We start from the raw sequence: 25,569 nt of genomic DNA on the forward strand, positions 1-25,569 counted from the left end.
TATATATGATGTTTTCTTATTCATTCAATCACCCTATGTCTTTTGACTCGAGCATTTAGTCCATTTACATTTAAAGTTATTATCTTGCATTGCTGGTTTGGTGGTAATGTATTTCTTTAACCTCTTTTTGTGTGAAAACTTTTCATTTCACCTTATTTTTAAATTATAGCCTTGGTGGATATAGTAGTCTTGGATTTAGGCCCTTGCTTTCATTACTTTGAGTACTTTATGCCACGCCCTTGGCCTGAAGTGTTTCTCTTGAGAAGTCAGTTGACTAATGGGAACTTCTTTGTATGTAATTTTCTCTAACTATCTTGCTGCCTTTAGGATTCTTTCTTATCTTTAACATTTGCCACTGTAATTATAATGTGTCTACCTTTGGGTATCTTTAGGTTCATCTTCATTGGGACTCTATGCCTCCCAAACTTGTGTGGCATTTTCCTTTACCAGGTTTGGGTAGGTTCTTTAAACAGATTCTCTGTTACTTGCTTATCCTCTGCCCCTCTGGTATTCCTATAATACAGATGTTGTTACATTTCATGTTCTCCCAAAGCTCCCTTAATCTATCTTCCTGCTTTTTAATTGGGTATTTATTCTACCTTGTCTTCCATATTGGTGATTCAGTCCTCTGCTTCATCCAATCTACTTTTAATTTCTTTCCATGTGTTCTTCATGTCAGATATATCATTATTCATTCCTGTCTGGTTCCTGTTAATGACCTCTATTTTTCTTCTCATGATGTTGTAATTTGCACTAAGTTCTTTAAGCAACTTTAAACCATTGCTTTGAACTCTATTTTGAATAGATTTATTGCCTCTATATCATTGAGCTCTTTTTTTGGACAGTCCTTCTTTTCTCTCATTAGGGGACTGTTTCTTTGTCTCCCTATTTTAGCTGTCTACTTATGTTTGCTTCCATGTGTTAGAACTGCTATGCCACCCAATCTTTGTGGGATGGTCTTATGTAGAAAGTGTCTTGAGGTTCCAGTGGTGTAGTCTCTTTGTTCACCTGTGCCAGATGCTCTAGAAATGCCCCTTGTGCACATTGTTTGGGCTCTCCTGTTGTACTTGGGACTTGATTGTTGATGTCCCATGTGTCCGAGGGGTTTCCCCTCCAACTTGCAGCCAGTGAGTTTTGACCCCAATATCTTCATGCCAGCTGTCCAGTGGTCAGAGACACCTTAGCCCAGAGACTGGGTCTGCCTTGAGTCTCACACTTTGATGGACCCTGTTCTGAGTTATACTTATTTCACTCATGGAGTTGGTCCCCCAAGTGTCAGTTGCAGGCACTTGGGGGTCCCCTTTGCTTTTGCTCACTGAGCAGTCTGGGATGATGTCTGTGGCAGGGAACCAAACTGCTGTTTCTGACTAATTAGATCAGGCAAAGACTCAAAGCCTCCAGTAAACCACCTCTGCCTAGAGACTGATTGGGTTAAGTCTTGAGTAGCCCTCAGGCAATCATTCACAGATGAGGTGGTAGGTTTTCCAACAGGGTAGGATACTTGCTTCTGTCTGGAGGATAATTATTATTCTCAGTCTCTTAATGGGCCTCAGTAACTCCACAGGGTGGGTCAGGGGATTTTACAATACAGTGGGTCCTCCCAGGCAAAAATGTCATGATAACACTGGTTTGACTGAAAAAGATGACCTCCACAGTGTGAGGGAATGACTCAGCACAGGAAACTAGGGTGTTTCCCTTCTGAGCTCTAAATCCAGAGCCCTTTATCCTGGCTTCAGTTCAGATAGCTACAGTCTTCTTTGCCCTCCTGCTACCTGAGGACAAGGTGAAGGGCTGCACAGAGAATTTTGTGCTTGACCCATATAAGAGGGTGCCTGCATTTCCAGCCTTCTCTCCTGGCAGACTGCAACTCTGCTTTTTTACACAGCCATATAATATGTTGATTTCTTTATCAGCTCTGGTGCTCTCTCCTGGGGGGATCAGCTTGGGGATCCACTCTATGTGGTCTCCACTTTCCATTCTTGGTTATCAGCATACTCTATAGCTAGTCCTCAGTTCCTTTTTCAGGGTGGTTCTTCTGTATTTTAGTTGTAATTCCAGTGTGGTCCTGGGAGCATGTCTGAGATTTCATTTATTCTGCCACCATTTTTAATATCTGAAAATATTCTTATTTGGGAATGAGGTTATTGCAGAATGATGCATTAGTAGATAACAATGGAATTGGGGTGGGGAGGCTAATTCAGTGTGACTGGTGTCCTACTTAAAGTGGCAAATTTGGTCAGAGGAAGAGAATCATGTCCAAATTGCATCATGCTGCACAGGGCAAGGAACTACATGAAGACAGAAGAGATCCCTACCATAAATCCTTCCCTGGTATCTTCAGAGAGAGTAAGGCATTGTGGATGCTGATTTTGGAATTCTATTCTCTAGAATTTTCAGGCAATAAGTCTATGAAATCACTCATCTTTGTGGTGTTTATTATAACATCCAGCGTTGTTGTCTCTTTGTTTACCTGAGCTGTATGCTCTAGGAAAGCCCTTGTGTACATGGTTTGGGCTCTCCTGTTGTAATTGGGAGAGCCCAAACCATAAAAAAACAATAGATTAACATAGTCATAGTTATAAGTAGATTCTTTAGAAACTAGTTGATAGAAGCCAGAGAGAAGTGAAAAATTCCATAAAGAAAAAAAATGAAGATTTGGAATGAACTTACCAAACTGGAGGAAAAATAGAAAGACACTGGCAGGTATCCAGCTGGCAGACATTAACAACCTCTCTGTCTGTCCCACAGGTAAACTCTCAAGGATAATGAATAACTAAATTTGCTTCTTTGGTTAACCTCAGACAACTTGATGAATATGGGTCTGCCCATATTGAATTTTATACTGCCAGCCAGTCAATTTACCTATTAAATTTATTCCCACTTTACTTTTTACTCACCTCCCTCTTCTGCTAAATCTTCTTTTCCTACTGACAGTGGTTTTCTTAATAAATTAAATATATTTATGTGCAGATATGAAATGTCTCTGTTATTTCATTGAACTTATAGAGAAAGTTACTGATGATTAATGATGTCTGGATTCCTTGTAAAATATTCTACATCATTCAACCTTTCCCTGGAACTTGACATACTTGAACTAAAGCATGGTTCATTGTTGAAGAAATAATCTGTGATTAAGGCAACAGTTTAATGAACCTACTGAAGCTAAAGTGTTTATACTGTATACAAAAAACATGTAGGATGGAGATTAGTCACATTTATACCTTTTGAAGAGTAGTTAGAAGTAAAGTTTGATGGAGATGGTGGAGTCACAATGAGGAGGACCTTTAACCAGTTGCCATTATCTATAGAACTGAGAGAGGCTTGCTGCTAGGTAACTAAATCTAGAATGTAATCAATCCAGAGACAAAAAAGGGGTGGTCTCAAATAAAAGTACAAATTCTCAGTGAACACAGATATAGCTAGAAAGAACCATGGAACCATTAAATTTTCTGCTGGTAAGTCACTCAAAAATTTTGTGTAAAGGAAAGTGACTTTACACAAAAAAGTATAAAAATTTATGTATGACAGAATATATATATATATATATATATATATATATATATATATATATATAGTTGAGAGTCTTTACTAAGTATTCACGTCTTGAGGGGAATCTATGATATTTATTATTTCCTATTTTAGTAATTTTTACTTTTTACTTGGTTGAAAGGTACAAAGCTGTGCTTTGTTGGATAGTTACTCATATTTTGGAAAACTGTGACTTAGGAGGGAGGTGGTAATTAAGGCACTGGGATTGGCCATTTGACAAAACTTTGACAAAACTGTGGGGGGATATAAACAAACTTATGCATATATTAGTATCTATAATAATAAAAGCATAATATGCTAATTAGACCGAACATCCTTTCTGACGAAGCAGGGGCTGCGAGGACTAAGGCAAGCCGCTGTGGCTGTGAGGGCCGAGCCCCTTGCATGAATTTCATGCATCGGGCCTCTAGTGTACCATAATGTTAAATCAGCAATAGACAGTGATGGTACTGGACAGGAGAAATACTATGGGTTTCAGTGGTTCTCAACCTTCTGGCCCTTTAAATACAGTTCCTCATGTTGTGACCCAACCATAAAATTATTCTTGTTGCTACTTCATAACTGTTGCTACTGTTATGAATCTTAATATAAATATCTGATATGCAGAATGGTCTTAGGCGACCCCTGTGAAAGGGTCATTTGACCACCAAAGAGGTCGCGACCCACAGGTTGAGAACCGCTGGGTTAGATGGATGTGACTTAAATGTGTTTATATTTCATTATATTATTATAAAGAAGAAAATTTTTAGCACTATGTAAAATAGAACAAAATCAAACTATAAGGGTAGCAATTTGAGATGGGAGTGTACTGAAGACAAAACAAAATACCTTCAGAAAAGCAAAGGAAATCAATAATCCCAAAAGGATGGAGGAAAGCTTCAGGGGGGTGAGTAATAATTTCTCACAGGGCACAAACATCTGAATCCCCACAGTTTTAGGATTGCAAGATAATTTCAATCTTCATATAGATATATTTATGTGATAAACAAATTATGTGATAAACAATATATATATTTTATTTGAAAAATAAATATACAATATTTGCCTCAATAATACAAACATATTAGCACATATTTGTGAAAATGAGAAATCGTATACAAGCCCAATGTCTTTGACAATACTGATTTATTACTTTCTTTCATGAACACAATATTAATAAAACCATGTAATCTGTAGGCACCGGGCTACACTGTTGGGAAACTTAAATGAATAATGCAGACCTAAATAAATTAATAGTCTTAAGCACAAACTTGGACAGAGTGGTTGGGGCAAAGATACACATTAGAAATTTGTCAAATTGCATTCAGTAATTTACATATCCAAGCTAGCTTTTATTTATAGCATGAATATCAACAGTCATCTAAAGATCATTAACTACTGAGAGTGGTTAAAGTAAGAACATCAAAGCCCCTGTCCAAATTGAAAAAATACAGGAAAGATAATTCTGTCCTGACTTAATTTTTAAATCCACTTCCCTAGTAGGTAATATAAAAATGAAAAATGCCCAACTAAGGTTCATTCCTCTTCTGGATTATGTACTCATCCTGCTTGATTTTTGTTTTATCTTCATTACCTTGAAATCTTTCCTCTGGAATATTTTTTTCTGTATTTTATAATGTCTTCCTTACTATGTTCATACTTTTTTCATGGAAAACTATTCTTTTCTGACTTAATTCTACTAAACCTACATGACAACAATGTGAAGCCAAATTGATACTTTGACCCTTACAGTTTTGCAGAATTGGATGTAAATAAAAATACAGAAAGGAATCAGGACAAGTAATAATTTGTTTTTCCCCAACATATGGCCTATTTGCTAAAAATAACAATGAATAGCAAAGCCTTAACATATTAATTAAATTATAAGCAAATCTTGGTTTAAAGCATTTCAAAATTAACAGGGTATTTTCACATATGATATATGGACCAGAAATTATATCTGTTAAATTCAAAGTCCTTTAAATCGAGGTCGGCAAATTGAGGGTTGACTGTACTGCATTTACCTATGCTTCCATCTTGATGTGAATCCTTGGCTTCTCACACTGCCTTACTATTTCTTTTTTCTTAATATGATATATAGATTTTTAGAGATAGAACAAGGAAGAGGGAGAGAGATATAGAAACCTCTATGACAGAGAAACATGGATAGGTTATCTCCTGCATGCCCCGTACTGGGGATAGACCCTAAATCCCAGGCATGTTCCCTGACCAGAAATTGAACCAGTGACCACATTCAACCAACTGAGCCACATGGGCTGGAACCCCTTAAAATTTCTTAAGGGGAAATGCATGCAGTATTCTGAGTCATGTCTTAAACAAAACACTACTCCATTTAAAACTAGTCTTTTTCTTCCTCCTCCACCTTGGCCTGCTCATAAGCCCCAAACCTGTCTCTACTCCTCTCTTTATTTTCTCTTTCAGTGTGTTCCTCTAATATGAGCCTGCCAGAGAACAGATTCAAAGTCGATGTTGAACACCCAGCTCAGAGGGAACAGTGATGCTTCCTGCCCGTCCTATTTTGCTCTCACCAATGGCTGTGTATGGTGGCTCCATAATGGCTGTGAGTGAGGCCCTGGTGTGTGTGAGGAACACTCTCCTGCCACTCTGGCTGGGGGTGATTCTGTTCCCATATGGATGGTTCCAGGCTGTGCACTCCCAACGCCATGGTCCCCCAGAAGTGGTGATTCCCTTGAGGGTAACAGGCACTGGCTTTGGCATGAAGACTAAAGACTGGCTCTCTTACAGAATGCATTTTGGCGGGCGGAATCAGGTCATAAACATTAAGGTCAACAGTCATTTTCTATCTAGACATTTCCCAGTGTTTACCTACTCGGACCAGGGCGCTCTCCTTGAGGACCAGCCTTTTATCCAGAATGACTGCTACTATCATGGTTATGTGGAGGGGGACCCAGAATCCCTGGTTGCCCTCAGTACCTGTTTGGGAGGTTTTCAAGGAATATTACAAACAAATGACATTGTTTATGAAATAGAGCCCAAAAGACTTTCTACCACATTTGAACATCTCTTATTTAGAATGAAGAGTGAAGAGACACAATTGCCACCCATGAAATGTGGATTATCAGATGAAGAAATAGCAAGACAATTGAAATTTCAGGAGAGTGCTAATTTCACTTTGATGCAGAGTGGGTATGAAGGCTGGTGGACACACCACCGGCTTCTTGAACTGGCAGTGGTGGTGGACCACTACCGCTATCTTCATCACCATAGTAACACCACAGCAGTGCAGCATGAAGTATTCAGTGTAGTCAATGGAGCACATAAGTTTTTAAAGTCATTGGATGTTGATGTGGTTTTAATGGGACTTGAGGTCTGGACTGAAAAAAACCCCATTTCAATAAAAAAAAGTGGTCTCGTAGAAGCATTTTGCAATTGGAAGAAAGCTAGCTTTAATATGCGCTTGCCCCATGATGTTGCACACCTTTTTGTAAAGCAAGGCTATGGTATTGATCTTGGCTTATCCTTTGTTGGAACAGTATGTAACTATAATTATAACTGTGGAGTTGATAGTTTCAGGTATGGTAATGTGTATTCTTCTGCATATACTGTGGCACATGAGATTGGTCATAATTTGGGTATGCTTCATGATGACAAAACTTGTAAATGTGGAAATAATCAATGCATAATGTATGCATATCCAACAAGTGCAACTAGATTCAGCAACTGCAGTTATGCCAGCTTCATGAACAGCATTGCAAGTCAAAATTGTTTGAACTTTCCTTCAAATACTGGGAAAAGCTTCACACTTGCACGGTGTGGGAACAGTGTGATTGAAGAAGGAGAAGAGTGTGACTGTGGCGCTTTACATTTGTGTATGAAAGATCCGTGCTGTGAGTCCAACTGCACTCTCAGCCCTGGGGCTGCTTGTGCTTCTGGGCTTTGTTGCAAAGACTGCCAGATCCTGCCCACAGGCGAAGTTTGTAGACAAGAGGAAAATGAGTGTGATCTCCCAGAGTGGTGCAATGGGACATCCTACCATTGTCCAGAGGATGTGTATGTGCAGAATGGGATGCCATGCAAGGGCGGTGGCTACTGCTATGAAAAGAGATGCAATATCCGTGAAGAGCAGTGTAGGAACATTTTTGGCAAAGAGGCCAAGAGTGCAAATCAGAGTTGCTACACAGAAATTAACACCCGAGGTGACCGTTTTGGGAACTGTGGTTTAATGAACGGTGGATACATAAAATGTAGCATCTTAGATATCTTGTGCGGAAGGATTCAGTGTGATAATGTGATACAAATTCCCCTTCTAAGGGATCATTCTACTGTGCATTGGACTCACATCAATGGCGCCACCTGCTGGGGTACCGACTACCACTTCGGGATGACAGATCCTGACATTGGTGATGTGAAAGATGGGACAGCGTGTGGGCCAGATCATATCTGCGTCAAAAGGAGGTGTTATCATAGGGCACATCTGACATTTTTTTGTTCACCTAAGACCTGCAATCTGAAAGGAGTCTGCAACAACAGACAGCACTGCCATTGCAACTCGGAGTGGGACCCTCCCAAATGCCTGAAAAGAGGCAGTGGAGGTAGTGTTGATAGTGGACCACCCCCTCGGTATAAAAGGAAGAAAATGAGGCAAACAACCAATTCCCTGATACTACTTTGGTACCTTGCTTTTATGATGTTGTTATGCTGCTTAATTTTGTGTTTTCTGGCACACAAAAGAAGAGCTAAGAGAAAAGAGCCTAATGTGTCACCTACACATGAGTATGAAGAACACAATGTCAAGACTTTACCTACAGAAAAAGAGCAAGATGTTCCAATTTCATCTAAGGAAGAACAGTGAAATGTTCTACTGCATTTTAGAAAGAAAAGCAACAATTTATAATTTCAAAAATGAAGTCCGGTCTTTTCCAATTTTCAATGTACTAAATTTTAGTCTCCTGGGTGCAGAATTGGTACAGAATGTGTCACAGAACATTGGCATAATGCCTGAATAATTTTATTATTTGGGACCATAAAACATCGCCCATGAAACAATTAGGAAAATACCCTAAATCCTAGATTATTACTGTTTTTCATTATTTTAAATAGGTAGTGTTTAATTGTTCATGAAATTATTTTCTATGTGTTTCCTGAGAAAAGGCACAGCTAATGGATAATGTCCATTTGTCTCAATTCTAACCATCCTTCCCATTTGTACTCTGCTTTGTCACACAGGGAATGCAAACATAGAAATTACATTTCTTCTTTGCCAGTCCTCTCATTATCAGTTTCTGCAATAGGTGACAACTAGAGGGAGACTGGAAATGTCAGAAATTTTTTATTATTATTTATTCCAGTCATGACTAATAAACAAGGCTAGTCATTACAAAGATTGTAACTTACAGCCTGCACATTATTGCTATAAATACTACAGGGGAGCAAAAAAGTACATTTACCATCATGAGTAAGCAAAACAGAGTTTTGTGGTTTTTTAATTTAAATTCTTTATTGCTTAAAGTATTTCATAAGTCTTCTTTTTCCCCCACAAACCTCTCCCCGGCTGCTCACACCCCCAGCACATGCCCTCACCTCCCTTCTGTCTGGGACCATTGGTTATGTTCCTATGCATGCATACAAGTCCTTTGGTTGATCTCTTATCACCCTCCACCAACCCTCCCCTGATTCCCCTGTGAAGTTTGATGCCTGTTCAATGCTTCTCTGTCTCTGGCTCAATTTCTGTTCATCAGTTTATGTTGCTCATTATATCCCACAAATGAGTGAGGTCAAAGTGATATTTGTTTTTCTCCTACTGGCTTATTTCCCTTAGCATAATGCTCTCCAGGTCCATCTATGCTGTTACAAAGAGTAAGAGTTCCCTCTTTTTTACCACAGAATACATTGTGTATATGTACCTCAGTTTTCTAATCCACTCATCTGCTGATGGGCACTTAGGATGTTTCTAAATCTTAGCTATTGTAAAACGTGCTGCTGTGAACATAGGGGTGCCTAAGTCCTTTGTGATTGGCGTTTCTGATTTTTTGGGATATATTCCCAGAAGTGGATTAATTGGTCAAATGGGAGTTCCAGTTTTAATTTTTTGAGGAATCTCCTTATTGTTTTCCACAGTGGCTGCACCAGTCTGCATTCCCACCAGCAGTGCACAAGGGTTCCTTTTTCTCCACATCCTTGCCAGCACTTGTCATTTGTTGATTTGTTGATGATAGCCATTCTGACAGGTGTGAGATGGTACCGCATTGTTGTTTTGATTTGCATCTCTGGGATTATTAATGACTCTGAAAATGTTTTCATATGTCTTTTAACCTTCTGTATGTCCTCTTTCAAAAGGTGTCTATTTAGGTTTTTTGCCCATTGTTTTATTGGATTGTTTCTCTTTTTTTGTAAAGTTGTATGAATTTCCTATAAATTTTGCAGATTAAACCCCTATCAGAGATAACATTAGCAAATACGTTCTCCCCTGCAGTGGTCTCTCTTCTTGTTTTGTTATGTTCTCTTTTGCTGTGCAGAAGCTTTTTATTTTGATAAAGTCACTTTTGTTTATCTTCTCCTCAGTGGCCATTGTCCTTGGAACTGTATTGGTAAAGATACTGCTATGACATTTGTCTGCTATTTTACTGCCTATGAATTCTTCTAAAATTTTTATGGTTTCCCATCTTACATTTAAGTCCTTTATCCATTTTGAGTTTATTTTTGTGTATGGTGTAAGTTGGTCATCTAATTTCATTTTTTTTGCATGTATCTGTCCAATTTTCCCAACACCATTAATTGAAGAGATTGTCTTGACTCCATTGTATGCTCTTGCCTCATTTGTCAAATACTTATTGAGCGTGATGGCTTTGATCAATTTCTGTGTTGTCTGTTTGTTTCCCTTGGTCTATATGTCTGTTCTTGTGCCAGTATCAGGCAGTTTTGAGAACAGTAGATTTGTAATATAGCTTGATAATGGTATTGTGATCCCTCCAACTTTGTTCTTCTTTCTCGGGATTGCTGCAGCTATTCCAGGTCTTTTTTTGTTCCATATGAATTTTTGGAGAGTTGATTCTAGGTCTGTGAAATATGCCATTGGTACCTTAATGGAGATTGCATTAAATCTATAGATTGTTTTGGGCAGTATGGCCATTTTAATGATGTTGATTCTACCAGTCCTTAAACAGGGTATATTCTTCCATTTGTTTATGTCTTCCTCTATTTCTTTTTTCAACATCCTGTACTTTTCTGAGTACAGGTCTTATACCTCCTTAGCTAAGTTTATTCCTAGGTATCTTAATTTTTTGTTGCAATGGTAAATGGGAATTTTTTAAGTTTCTCTTTCTATGAGTTCATTATTAGTGTATAAAAAATCCATAGATTTATGGGTGTTAATTTTGTATCCTTCTATATTGCCAAATGCATTTATTAAGTCTAGGAGTCTTTTGATGGAGTATTTAAGGTTTTTCTATGTACAATACCATGTCATCTGTGAATAATGGTAGCTTTACTTCTTCTTTTCCAATTTGTATGCCTTTTATTTCTTCTTCTTGTCTGATCACTATTGCTGGCATTTCCAGTACTATGTTGATCAGGAGAGGTGAAAGTGGGCATCACTGTCTTGTCCCTGTTTTGGAGGGAAATGGTTTTAGCTTTTGCCCATTGAGTATGATGTTGGCTGTAGGATTGTCACATCAGGTTTTTATTATGTTGAAGTATGATCCCTCTATTCCCACTTTGTTGAGAATTTTCATTAGGAAATGGTGTTGGAATTTGTCAAATCAATTGATATGATTATGTGATTTTTGTGTTTTAATTTGTTTATGTGATGTATCACATTTATTGATTTGAGGATATTGTACCAGCCTTGCATCCCCAGAATAAATCCCACTTGTCATGGTCTATGGTCTTTCTAATGTAATGCTGGATCCAACTTGCCATAATTTTGTTGAGGATTTTAGCATCTATGTTCATCAGGGATATTGGCTTGCAATTCTCTTTCTTTGCAGTGTCTTTATCTGGTTTTGGGATTAGGATAATGCTGGTTTCATGGAAAAAAACTTGCAAGTGTTCCTACCTCTTGACTTTTTTGGAATACTCTGAGAAAGACAGGTTTTAGTTCTTCTTTCAATAATTGGTGAAACTCCTCTGTGACGCCATCAGGTCCAGGGCTTTTGTTTGCAGGATTTTTTTGTACTACTGCTTCAATTTCATCAGTAGTTATCAGGATATTTCAGTTTTTTGATACTACCTTTTTGAGTTTTGGAAGATTGTATTTTTCTAGAAATACGTCCATTTCATCTAGGTCATCCAGTTTGTTGGAGTATAATTGTTTGTAGTATTTTTTACAATCTTTTGTATGTCTGTGAGGTTGTTTGTTACTTCACCTCTTTTATTTCTGATTTTGGTTATTTGAAACCTCTCTCTTTGATTCTTGATGAGCCAGGCTAGAGGTTCATCAATCTTGTTTTATCCTTTCAAAGAACCAGCTCTTAGTTTTATTGATCATTTGTATTATTTTTGTTTGTTTGTTTCTATGGAGTTTATTTCCACTCAGATCCTTATTACTTCCTTTCTTCTGATTATTCTGGGCTTTTCTTATTACTCTGTTTCTAATTCCTTAAGGTGTAGGGTTAGATAATTTATTACCATTTTTTCTTGTTTTTTGACGTAGGCCTGTAGAGCTATGAACTTCCCTCTCAACACTGTGTCCCATAGATTTTGGATTGTTGTGTTTTCATTGTCATTTGTTTCCAGGATGCTTTTTATTTCTTCTTTGATCTATTTGGTAACCCACTCATTGACTCATTAAATGCTATTTAGTCTCCAAGTGTTTTATTTTTTTCATTGTTTTTATTGTAGTTGATTTCTAATTTTATGCCATTTTGATCTGAGAAGAAGCTTGATATGATTTCTGTCTTCTTGAATTTGAAGAGACTTTGCCTGCATCCTAAAATGTGGTCTATCCTTGAAAATGTCCCATGTGCACGAGAGAAGAATGTGCATTCTGTAGCTTCTGGTTGAAATGTTCTGAAGGTATTAGTTCCATCTGACTCACTGATCTAGTAAGTCATTTAGGATTGCTGTTTCTCTGCTGATTTATTGTTTAGAAGATTTATCCAGTAGTGTTAATTGGGTATAAAATTCCCCTTTTATGATTCTATTGCTGCCAATATCTCCCTTGACATCTTCCAGAAATTTATTTATGTATTTGGGTGCTCCTCTATCAGGTGCATATATGTTTACCAGAGTTATATCCTCTTTTTGAATTGCTCCCTTTAGTATTATGAAGTGGCCCTCTTTATCTCTTGTTATGGCCTTCACTCTGAGGTCTATTTTGTCAGATATAAGTATTGCCACCCCAGCTTTTTTCTCATTTCCATTTGTCTGAAAACTTATTTTACATCCCTTCACTATCAGTCCGTGTGAGTCTTTTTTTCTGAGGTGGGTCTGTTGTAGACAGTAAATATATGGGTCATGTTTTCTTATCCATTCAGCTACCCTATGTCTTTTGATTGGAGAATTTAATCCATTGTCATTTAATCTTATTATTGATAGGTACTTGCTGGTTACCATTTTTATTCTGTATGCCTGTGTTCCTTCATCCCTTTCTATATCTTCTTTTTACAGCAGTCCCTTTAGCATTTCTTGCTTTGCTGCCTTAGTAGTAATAAACTCCTTTAGACCTATATTGTCTGTGAAGCTCCTGATTTCACCTTCAATTTTGAATGATAGCCTTTGTGAGTATAATATTCTTGGATTCAGTCCCTTGCTTTGCATACTTTTATATTTCCTACCATTCCCTTCTGGCCTGATGTGTTTCTGTTAAGAAATCAATTGATAGTCCAATGGGAGACCCCTTGTAGGTAACTTTCTGTCTCTCTCTGACATCCTTTAAGATTCTAACTTTGTTATTGATCTTTGCCAATTTAATTATAATATGTCTTTTTGGTGGTCATTTTGGATTCATCTTGTTTGGGACTCTGTGTGCTTCTTGGACTTTTGTGGCTTTTTTCTCCTCAAATCAGGGCAGTTTTGTGTCATTATTTCTTCCAACAAGTTTCTATTCCGTGTTGCACTTCCTCTCCTTCTGACACCCCTATTAGGCAAATGTTACTTCATTTCATATTGGCCCAAAGCTCTCTTAGGCTCTTCTCCTGCTTTTTAAGTTTTCTTTCTAGTTACTGCTGTGCTTGGTGGCTTTTTATCTCTTGTCTTCTATTGTCTTCTAACTCACTGATGAGGTTCTCAGCTTCTCGTGGTCTACTTTGTATTGTATTCATTATTGCAACTATGTCGTTCTTTATTTCCTCTTGATTCTTCTTCATTTCCTCTTGATTTTTACACATGTCGTTGAATTTGTCTTCCATCCTTCTCAGTGTCCTTATAGCCATTGCTCTGAATTCTTTCTCAAAAAAATTACATGACTCCATTTCATTCATTCTCTTTTCTGTAATTCTTCCTTTTCTTTTGAATGGAGGTTGTCTCTGTGTCTCCCCATTTTTTCTGTTCCTTTGTGATTGTTTCTATGTTAGATCAAACTGCTATGCCACCTAGGTTTACTTTAAATTTGTCTTATAATAATAGATGTTTTGTGGGACCCAGTGGTGCAATCTCCCTGGTCTTCTGGGCTGGGTAATCTAGGAATGTCCCCACTTGGGATATTTGTGTTCTCTTGGGTCAGTTGCATCTTGAGTGTTATTGTCCCATTCATGGATGGAGTCTCCTCTTGAGATGTCTGGTTTTATGGCTAGCTCTCTACCATGTTGAGTGAACAGCAAAAATATAACTCAACAAGATATAACACAAAGGGAACAAAACACAAATGTACTCATTACACCAATAACCCCAATATAAGTGATCACCAGAAAAAAAAAGTAATTAGGAGAAAGAAAAGAGACCAAAAATGATACTGAAGGAAAAAAAAGGTAATAGAGAAAAGAAAGAAAAAGGCAGGAAAACTTTATGTGGGGAGAAAACACCAAAGAACAAACAAAGAAACAAAAAAATGCAAAGAACAAACACCCAGAAACGTGTGTGTGTGTGTGTGTGTGTGTGTGTGTGTGTGTGTGTGTGTAAGAACTTATGAAAACAAAAACAACATAGAATTTGAGCCCCATGCTTAATTCAGGAGATTAGTCTTTAGAGTCATTAAATACAATAATGTACTGAGGCCAAATATATTTTAGCTCAATATTTCAGAATCTGTAGGGGCAGAATCTGTAGAGGCAGAGTTTATGTACAGAAAGTAAGGTTAGGAAATTGAATTAATAGAGGGAGGATCTCGATTCAGTATAGAGGAGGTAGAATGAGAATGAGAGAACAAGAAGAAAACAGAATAAAAGAAAATTAAAAATAATTAAATAAAATGTTAAAAAGATAAAATAAAATAATAAAAAATAGAATGAAGAAAAAATAATACAAAGAAATAAAAACTAAAAAATAAGAAAATTTTAAAAACATTTAATTCAAGAGATAATAATAAAAGAAAGATGGCCATTCATTTCACCTGAGTTTTAATGCCCCAAGTGGGCTGGTTTAAGACCTCATTCTTCTGTTCTGTGTGTTGCTTCCCTGTTTCCTGTTAGGTATTCAGCACCATTTTGAAAATCCAAGCGATCCACTACTTCTCTGTTTGTGTCTATCTTCACAGCCTTGGCTGCAAGCAGGTGGGACCAATCAGGTTAGGTGGTGCCCACTTAACCTGTCTGTCTGCTGTCAATCTTAATCACTCAAGCAGCTGTTTCTGACAGGGCCATAGGTAGGTAGGGTGCTGTATTGCATTCTGGGACTGAAAGGCTTCTCTTCAACCCAGTCCTTGAGGGCTCTTTGGAGATAGTCAGAGTTTTTTTGTCCTTTGTACAGCTCAGGGTATAGTCTTATAACGCCCTGGACGCAAGCCGCTGTCACAAAGAACCAAGAGACGCTTCTCATGCAAAAAGCAAAGGGTTTATTGATACCAGCATGTTGGGACTCACAGCTTACTCCGAGCACAGAGCAGTGGCTGTGAGCCCCGACCAAGAGTTTAAGCACACATTATATACTTTTTAGCAAACGGGGGAAGTAACCTGGGGTCATTCTACCGGAGATCTGGCGCCGTGTGAGTCAACATACAACATACATCTATCTGCTTTCGGCGGGGAGGGAATGTAGTTTGGAATTTTTCACTAATGATCTGGCTTTCTAAGTGAGTTAATGCCTGTCTGGTTTCTTATCAGGCCGTTTGTCCTTCAGTTCCCTCCCGGGCTGCAGCCATCTCCCGTAACCTCCCTGGCTGCAGCTGTCTCCCATAAAAGTTGTTTGTTCCATCTGCCTTTTCTGACCCTCCTGATTATATTGGCGCCTCTCAGTCTGGGTGTGGCTGTATTAGCTGCCCTGAAGCTTCTGGGAGGTGCTGGTTCTTCAGGAAAAAAATGGATGCTTAGGTTTGGAGGGTCTGGAATGTCTCAGTGCTGAATTCCTGATCACCTCTCCCTAAGCCACTCTCCTCCACAGCCTCTCCCCAGACTCCACAAGTCCACACCTCCACCTGCACCACAGCCAAGGGTGAGTGTTTTTGAAAGGTCCAATGAACTGGGTTTAGCATATAAAAACAAAGTCAAAATACAGTGGGGCCTTGACTTACCAGTGTCCCGACTAACGAGTTTTTTGAGATACCAGCTGTCTCTCGCAGATTTTTTGCATTGAGTTGATAGAGTAATTTGAGTTAATAGCTCCTTAACGAGCTCCTTAATGAGCTCGGTCTTGGAACGAATTAAACTCGTAAGTCAAGGCCCCACTGTAGAGGCAAAACAACCATGTGACTGCTAACTTCTCTAACCTCAGCACCACAGAGCTGGGGCAGTTCTTCAGGCGGACACTCTGGGCTGAACCTCTCGCAGTTGTGGACTTAGATCTAGAATCCCCTGCCGCCAGCATCCCTGTGAATTACTTTTCCACACTTGGATGTTATGCCTGTCCCCAAGGTATGAAGACTTGGTGCCCTGCAGCTTCCTTATGATACTCTCAGTTACTTAATCCAGCCACTCTGCCCAGATCCCTGATCCTACCATTCTCCAGGAATCCTCTGCCCTTCCTGGCTGTGAATTGTCTCACCAGCTGTGTCTACTTCACCAATTCTGTGTGGATGTTACTCAATATAGATGCTTCTTCTATCTGCTCTGGAATAAGGCTCTGGATACAACTGCCTATTTGGCTGCCTTTTTTTTTCTTTTTTTGAGGTTAAGTTTTTATTATTTATTAACTAGTAGCCCAGTGCATGGAATTCGTGCACAGGGCGGGGGGTGTCCTTCAGCCTGGTCTGCACCCTCTCCAATCTGGGACCCCTCGGGAGATGTCCGACTGCCAGTTTAGGCCCAATCCCCTAAACTGGCAGTCGGATATCTCTGTCACAATCCAGGACCACTGGCTCCTAACCGCTCACTGGCCTGCCTGCCTGATCGCCCCTAACCATTCTGTCTGCCGGCCTGATCGCCCCCAACTAACCCCCGCCACCAGCCTGATCGTTCCCAACTGCCCCCCACTAACCTGCTTGCCCCCAACTGTCTCCACCCGCCAGCCTGCTTGCCTGCTTGCCTCCAACTGCACCCCCCACCAACCTGTTTGCCCCCAACTGCCCCCCCACTGGCCTTCTCACCCCCAACTGCCACCCCATGCCAGCCTGCCCTCCACCAACTGCCCCCCTGCCAGCCTGCTCATCCCCCATTGCCCCCCCGCCAGCCTGTTTGCCCCCCATTGCCCCACCTACTGGCCTACTTGCCCCCAACAGCACCCCCGCCCCCCGCCGTCCTGATCACCCCTAACCGCCTCTGCCTCAGCCCTGCCACCATGGCTTTGTCCAGAAAGGACGTCCGATCTCCAGGTCTCCCGGTCTAAATAGCATATTACCTTTTTATTAGTATAGATTACTGTATTATTTTCCATACAAATGATTATAAACCTACTTTTGCCCACCTCTGATAACAACTTGCAACTTTCTCCTGACTAGCTTATTCACTTACAATAACACTATCCAGGCCCTTCCAAGCTGTCTCAAAGGGTAAAAGATCCTTCTTTCTTAAGCTGCATAGTATTCCATTGTGGAAATGTGCTGGGGTCCAGCCCCATGGGGTCCAGGGGGTCCCAAAGGTGTGGACAGAGTCGGCGAAGAATGTTTTACACAGAGACAGTGTTCAGAACTCTCTAGCTTTCCTTAGTCTCCGTAGATCTTCCTGTGCCTGGCTGAGGCCACAGAGAGAGATCCCAAGGCAAGCTGAGCCTTTATTTTATAGCGAGAGGTAAACAAGGTAGTGGTTTCTATAGTTACACAGTTCTTGTGAGTTTCACTTGTTTTGACCATAGTTACACTTCCTGCACTTCCCTCAGCCCATTAGCTTCCCAGATAAGATCTAGAGAGCCTCATAAGGTCAAGCCTAATTATGCTAAGAGGACTGTGCCTTCTAAGCTGGGAATTGTTTGTGACTTTGCCCACAGGTCAGTCCGAGGCTTAACCCTATATCAGCTCCCCACAGAAATGTACCACAGCTTTTTTATCCACTCATCTACTGATGGGCACTAGGGCTGATTCCAGATCTTAGCTCTTGTAAATAGTTTTGCTATAAATATGAGGGTACATATATTTTTTTCTGATAGAAGTTTCAGGATTCTTACGAGGATATATACCTACAATTCAGATCCATGGGTCAAATGGCAGCTCTACTTTTAAATTATTTTTAAGGGAATCCCATACTTGTTTTCCATAGGGGCGGCACCAGTCTGCATTCCCACCAGCAGTGTACTAGGGTTCCCTTTTCTCTTTTGTGAAGTCTTTCAATTTTGTAATTTGCCTTTCTCTAATAATTGCAATGTTTGCCATTTTATTCCACCTGTTATATTTATCTGGCCCATACCTTCTAAAATATTATGAATCTGGAAGCCTCTCCATACTTTGAGTACAACCTAAAAAATGATCTAATAGTTAATATTTTCTGGATCTCCAGATAAACCCCCCAAAATATCAGAAAATAACAGAACAAGAAACTAATTATATAAATCAGAGCTCAACTATTTTCTCAGAAAACCATATAAAACAGTGCATGATTTTTTAACTTCTCCCAGATTACTTTTTCCCTACATATTGGACTAATTGACTGTAGATAATTATTTATTACTGAAACCATTAGCAAACATCTATATATCCTTAATGTACACCTCTCAATATGCTCCTTAACTAATCAAATAGACTCATATGAAAATGTGTTTTGAATATAGATAGGTGGAATCTTTTAGTACTTATGTAACCACCCCACTCCCTGCCCCTGTGGCTCATATTTTATACATGGGCACGTGTATTTATTTATCTGGAACAATCTAAGACACAAAATTTTACATATTTGTGTATTAGGGTTTTACTCTGGCCAAAAGTTAATAAACTAAAATATGTGAATCACAATTTCTGTGAATGTCCAAAATAAATGAAACAACAAACTATAGAAACTCAACAAATCAATGACTATATAATTTTCAAGTATTTATTGGTCACCAAGACAAAATCCATACAATAACTAGTACATCATTTATACCTGGGTAAAGACTTGTAAGCAATATAAAATGAACAGTCAATTTAAAAAAAAAGAAAAGCACATGGTGCAATAAATTTAGTTAGATTAATTCTTAGTATGTTCTTCTAATTAAGAGTAGATTATATAAAAAATTGGATAGGGCCAAATTTTTTTTAAATGCATATATTTATCCCTCCTACTCACTTATTTACCCCTCCTACTCATTTAATGAATGTTACTACAGAACCATTAAATTGAGCCAAAGTAATTAAAAACCTCATGGTCAAATTTAATTGTTTAGGACCTATTTGTAACCAAAGCTGTGGAAAAATGAGAAAATCCAATGAGGGAAAAGTAAAAGTCTGCATTTACTAAAATGGACTGTATTTAGGGTAATAGAAAGACAGTGGCAGACAATGCCAGAGAAAATCTCCTCTCTGTCCCACAGCTAAACTTTCAAAGATACTAAATACCTACTAGTAAATTGTTTCTATGGTTTATCCCAGAACACCTGCTAAATGCTCATCTGCAGACTGTCCAGATGAGCATTTTCATCTGCTAGCTAGGTAATTTACTAATTAAATTTATTCCCACATCCTTTGTTTTATTAACCTCTCTCTTCCTCTAAATTTTACATTTGTCTTTTCTTGCTGACAATTGAATCCTATTCTCCCTTTGATATGAAGTAGCTTTGTATGCAGATTTTTAATGTCTATGATATTATTTTACATTCAAAAGAGATTTCTAGATGATTAGTGATATGTGGTTTCTTTTGAGAAGGTTTTATAGTGGAGGGAATTTTTCCCCTGGAATTTTAAGTATTCAATAATATGATTCAGTGTTAAGGAAATAATCTGAAAACAGGAGGATAATCTGAGTGAAAGTCCTGCAAGTGTTTCAACTGTGAGTAGAGAGCACATAGGATGAGGGTAAGAAAGGTTGTTGGACTTTTTCACTTTTAAAGAGAAATTAGAAATAAGCTCAGATGGAAGTGGTGAAACCCCAAAGTTAATGAACTTTAGACAGTTGCATGGTGTGTAACTGAGAAAGTCTTATTGCTAACTGGCTAAATATAAAATGTCATTAAATGAGAGACAGAAGGGAAGGGATTTATATTTCCCTTTACCATATGAAGTCTCAAAAATCTTTGTTCATAATGATGGTGGTACAAACTATAGGTAGGTTGGTCCATAGTCCAAGAGAAGATCTTGACAACCACTAATTTTCTCCTAAGTCATTCAAGAAGGTGATCTACAAAGCTGAGAAGCACCCTGTTTTTGTGCATGCATAAATACACACACATACACACACAGACAGACAGACAGACACACACACACACACACACACACACACACCAGGATCTTTTCCTGTTAGGTTATTCAAATCTTGATGAGGATCCCATTCTTTTCTATTTTATTTCATTGAGATCCACTGAAATATGTTCTTTTTAAAAATATTTTTTATTGATTTCCAAGAGGAAGGGAGATGTAGAGAGAGATAGAAACATCAATGATGAGAGAATCATTGATTGGCTGCCTCATACGCGCCCCCAACTGGGGATGGAGCCCACAACCCGGGCATGTGCCCTTTGACCAGAGTCGAGCCTGGGACCCTTCAATCTGCAGGCCAGTGCTCTATCCACTGAACCAAAGCAGCAGGGCTGAAATATGTTCTTCATAGGTTGTTACAGTTGAGGATACACTGAGTAGGCCATGAATGAAAGTGAGGGAGATGTGGTAACTAAAATTCATCCATATGGATGAATTTTAAAACACAGGGAAGAAGAATAAAGTATTTATAAAGGATGCATAGAAAGTCTGACAGTGTGCCTGAGGCTAAAGCCAACAGTAAGTTAGCATATTAATACAGAAAGAATCATTGGAAGGCCCAATGGACTTTGATATTCACCAGGGCTGAAAATCAGCATAATATTGCCCTGTTGTGGGCTCAATGTCTCAAGGCAATTCCCTAACCTGATAATCCTTTTACGGTTTACCAAACTTTACCTTTGATATGCCTATATGCATTGCTAAAGGGCAAATGTGTATTCAAGTAAATAAATAGCAGACCAGGCCAAAATTTGGTGTGCCTCTTCAAGAAAGAGTCCACCTGGTCCCCCATGCCTTCTAAATTCATATTTCTTGTATAGCATTTTCATTTGTGTGTCAGCCCCTCCTTCAGATACTGAACCTGGCCATGAAGGTTGTGGCAACAGTGTAATTTGTAGCTATACTACTATTACAGGCATTACTACACTGAGAATGTTGTACTCTTTCAGGAGATTAGTCTTTAGAGTCATTAAATACAATAATGTACTGAGGACAAATATATTTTAGCTCAAAAAATATTGGGCATCTTTTTTTCTCTTATTGCCTGATCACAAATTGATGTCTAATGAATAAATCATGTCACAGATTTATATGGGCTAAGATAATTCTCAACAGTGCAATGGTACTCATTTAACAATGCCTTTACATCACAACATTACTCAATACTCTATAGCAAGAATACAGCCAATGTATATCAATAGAGACGAAATTAGGGTATTGGGATTTTATTCACAATTTTGAGATGTTTATGCTCAAAGGTTTCCTCTAGTCATCATGAGTTATTTTTGTGTTCTTGGCAATGAGTAATTCTTGGTTTACCATTTGAACTATCATGATTGAAAGTCAGCAGTAAGAACTTATGAAAACAAAAACAACATAGAATTTGAGCCCCATGCTCTGTGCATTAATAAAAACATTAGAGCCGAAACCGGTTTGGCTCAGTGGATAGAGCGTCGGTCGGCCTGCGGACTAAAGGGTCCTGGGTTCGATTCCGGTCAAGGGCATGTACCTGGGTTGCGGGCACATCCCCAGTAGGGGATGTGCAGGAGGCAGCTGATCGATGTTTCTCTCTCATCGATGTTTCTAACTCTCTCTCTCCCTTCCTCTCTGTAAAAAATCAATAAAATATATTTAAAAAAAATAAAATAATAAAAACATTAGAAATTCAGAAAGTTATGAAACTTGTGGATAAAAAGAGGACAAAGGCCCTAACTGGTTTGGCTCAGTGGATAGGGCGTCGGCCTGGGGACTAAAGGATCTCTCCTGGTTTCTATTCAGGTGAAGGTTACATGCGTGGGTTGCCAGCTCAATCCACAGTGTGGGGTGTGCAGGAGGTAGCCGATCCATGATTCTCTCCCATCATGGATGTTTCTATATATTTCTTCCACTCCCTTCCTCTCTGAAATCAATATATATATATTTTTTTCTAACAGGACAAAGTATTGAAGTATAACTGTGTTTGAAATAAATATATGTTTATAACATCAACCTTCAAGCTGTGGTGTCAGGGTATCTCATTTTAATTCTGATTATTTTTTCTTTTTAAGCATCCTCCTAAATATAGTTTGATGTTTTTCCGGGTAGTGTAAGCAGTTTGTTGTAGCAGTGAATAGATCAATTCAGTTTGGGTTAAGGAGTTGGACAAATTTGAATTAACTGACTATAGAGGAAAGGTACATAAGAATGGAGGTGAAAATTGTGTGTTACTGAAAGAAATGTGGAATAAATGACAAGAACCATTATTTGAGTCCTCTGTGAATTTGATGGATAAGTTTAGATTAAGAACAAAAGTCATGTTAAATTATTTAAGATATTAGAGCTGTAATAGTTGAGAATGTTAATGCAATGCAGGCCATAGCCACAGTTTGATGGTTTATCATTGAAGATGAGTTATAATGATAATATAAACTGAATGTTGTATATGTTGTCCACATACTTGCTATGTACATTCAGAATTTAAATAAGATGTAAATAAGAGAAGAAATTTATGAATCAAATTTCAAATTATTTGAGGTTTTTGCAGGATTGATTTGGGAGTTGGTGTAACAGTTAGAAAGACAAATGCATAGTGGTTTAATGAGATGGCCACCAGGTTAGTGGTTCAGAAGTGCCCTTGGTAATCAAAGCAAATTGGGATCAGACATTTGTTCAGTAGGTCATAGGGGTATTAAAGACAGAAATCTTCCTCTGCTGGTTTTCACATTGTTGACACATAGGTTTTAAGAGAAATCAGTAGGAACAAGGAGGTCTCCATGAAGAAGTGTAAGTAGAGAGGCAGGTGTTGCTTTTCATGGAAGGAAGTGAGAATCAAATGATTCCTGAGAGAGAGAAGTCCAGGTACACTGAATGAAGGTAAAAGCAGAAACAAATAAAGCATCCCAGACATGGTAGCTCTACACTTAAATTTTTGAAGCGCCTCCATACTGTTTTGCACAGAGTCTTCACCAATTTACGTTCTCACCAACAGTGCACCAGGGTTCCCGCTTAATCTCAATATTGCTTAACTAGGCATATTCTGCTCTGAAAATACTGTGATCTATAAACCTTTGTGATGTGTTCATTTTTAGTACGGATTACACTTTAATGAAAAATTTTAAAAATAGCTCAATGTAACCTAAAGTCTTGGACATGGTGGAAAAATAAAGAGTTTTAAAACAGAATCTCCTGAAACATTTTCCCCAAGTTTGACTGCTCCAACCTCTTGCCTTAGTTCAGGTAAGTTACAAAGAAAACACAAACTTAATTTGTGGTTTTAATACAAAACATGTTTCATTAGGGTACCGGGGAGTTTTGTTTGTTTTATTCTATTTTGTCTACATTATTTTCAATATTAAAATGAAATGTATTTAAGAAACAAATGGGAGAACTTAGAAAAAATAGTAAAACTATAGGAGAGTAGAAGTGAATTTAAATGTAGACATATAATTACAACTGTGGTAAAGAGTGCAGATGGGAGAACTTGTGGATAATAAAAATAAATTCCTCTTTCAGTTATCAGAATTTGAAGCTAATTAATAGTGCTGATATTTTTAAGTAAAAAAATGTTTGACTTGGGAAAGTAGTTCTTTATAAAATGTAATTTTTTTCATGATTTTAAGATCATCTTTGTTTTATTTAAGTAGAGGAAAGTAACCATTATATAGTACTCCAGCAATTAATAAATCCTATTTCCTATAAATTCAATATTTTTAGAGTGTTACTATTTTATTTTTTATATATTATTTCTTGTTAATAGTATTATAGATATCACCCATCCCCTCTCCTCCTCTCCCATTACCCTCCTCCTCTCCTCAAGTTCACCTACCCCCTCAGGTCATCACTACCCTTTTGCCCATGTCCATGGGTAATGCATATAAATATATACTTTTTTTGGTTTATCTGTTCTTGTCCGCCAACCCCACTTCAGTATGTCAGTCTGTCTCATGCCTCCCTACTTCGGGTCTTATTTTATTGGTCAATTCATTTTGTTCATTAGAATCCACCAATGTCCTCCTTGGAGAAATATCTATTCAGGTCTTCTTTTTTAATTGGAAGTTGTCTTCCTTTTGTTGAGTTGTATGAATGCTCTATATATTTTGGATATTAACACCTTACCAGATGTACTATTAGCAAATATGTTCTCTCTTTCAGTGGGTTACCTTTTCAATTTGATGGTGGTTTCTTTTGCTGTGCAGAAACTTTTTATTTTGATGGAGTCCTATTTGTTTATTTTCTCCTTAGTTTCCTTTGCCCTAGGAGATGTTTCTGTAAACATATTGTTACGTGAGATGTCTCAGATTTTACTGCTATGTTGTCCTCTAAGCTTTTTATGATTTCATGCCTTATATTTAAGTTTATTTTATCACCTTGAGTTTATTCTTATGTATGGTGTAAATTGTTGATCAGGTTTCACCTTTTTGCATGTGTCTGTCCAGTTTTCCCAGCACCATTTGTTGAAGAGGCTGTCTTTACTCCATTGTATGTTCTTACCTCCTTTGTCAAATATTAATTGACCATAGTAGTGTGGGTCAATTTCTGGGGTCTCTTTTCTGATCCATTGGTTGGTCTATATGCCTGCTCTTGTGCCAGTACCAGGCTATTTGGATTATAATGCTTTGTAGAATAGTTTTATATCTAGTATTGTGATCCCTCCTATTTCGTTCTTCTTTCTCAAGATTGCTGCAGCTATTCTGGGTCTTTTATGGCTCCATATAAATTTTTTGAGTATTTTTTCTAGCTCTGTGGAATATGCCATTGGTATTTTAATAGGGATTGCATTGGATTTGTAGATTGATTTGTGTAGTTTAGATATTTTAATGATGTTATTTTTTCCAATCCATGAACATGGTATACACTTCCATTTGTTTGTGTCTTTCTCTACCTTTTTTTTCAGTGTCCTATGGTTTTCCAAGTATAGGCCTTCAACCTCCTTGTTTAAGTTTATTCTTAGGTATCTTAATTTTTTTGTTACAATGGTAAATGTGATTGTTTTTTTAGTTTCTTTTTCTGAGAGTTCATTATTGGTGTATAAAAATGACTTTGATTTGTGTATGTTAATATTGTATCTGCAACCTTGTGAATTCATTTATTAATTCTAGTCATTTACTGGTGAAGTCTTGAAGTTTTCTATTTACAATATCATGTCATCTGTGAATAATGGAAGTTTTACTCCCTCTTTCCTATTTGAATGCCTTTTATTCTTTTTGTCTGATTGCTATAACTAGGACTTCCAGTAC

General features: G+C 38.1%; 1 protein-coding gene and 1 pseudogene across 1 annotated transcript; both read left to right on the forward strand.

The window, feature by feature from the left end:
* Positions 1-6,079: 6,079 nt before the first annotated feature.
* LOC102420487 (disintegrin and metalloproteinase domain-containing protein 20-like) lies at positions 6,080-8,362 on the forward strand. Its single transcript, XM_014457592.1, has one exon. It carries the CDS (start codon positions 6,080-6,082, stop codon positions 8,360-8,362), a length of 2,283 nt encoding a protein of 760 aa, XP_014313078.1.
* A 12,467-nt stretch (positions 8,363-20,829) lies between these two features.
* The window catches only part of LOC102420814, a 34,399-nt pseudogene continuing 29,659 nt past the window's right edge, over positions 20,830-25,569 (forward strand).

This window comes from Myotis lucifugus, unplaced genomic scaffold (assembly GCF_000147115.1).
Source record: "Myotis lucifugus unplaced genomic scaffold, Myoluc2.0 scaffold_1, whole genome shotgun sequence".
Lineage (NCBI taxonomy): Eukaryota > Metazoa > Chordata > Mammalia > Chiroptera > Vespertilionidae > Myotis > Myotis lucifugus.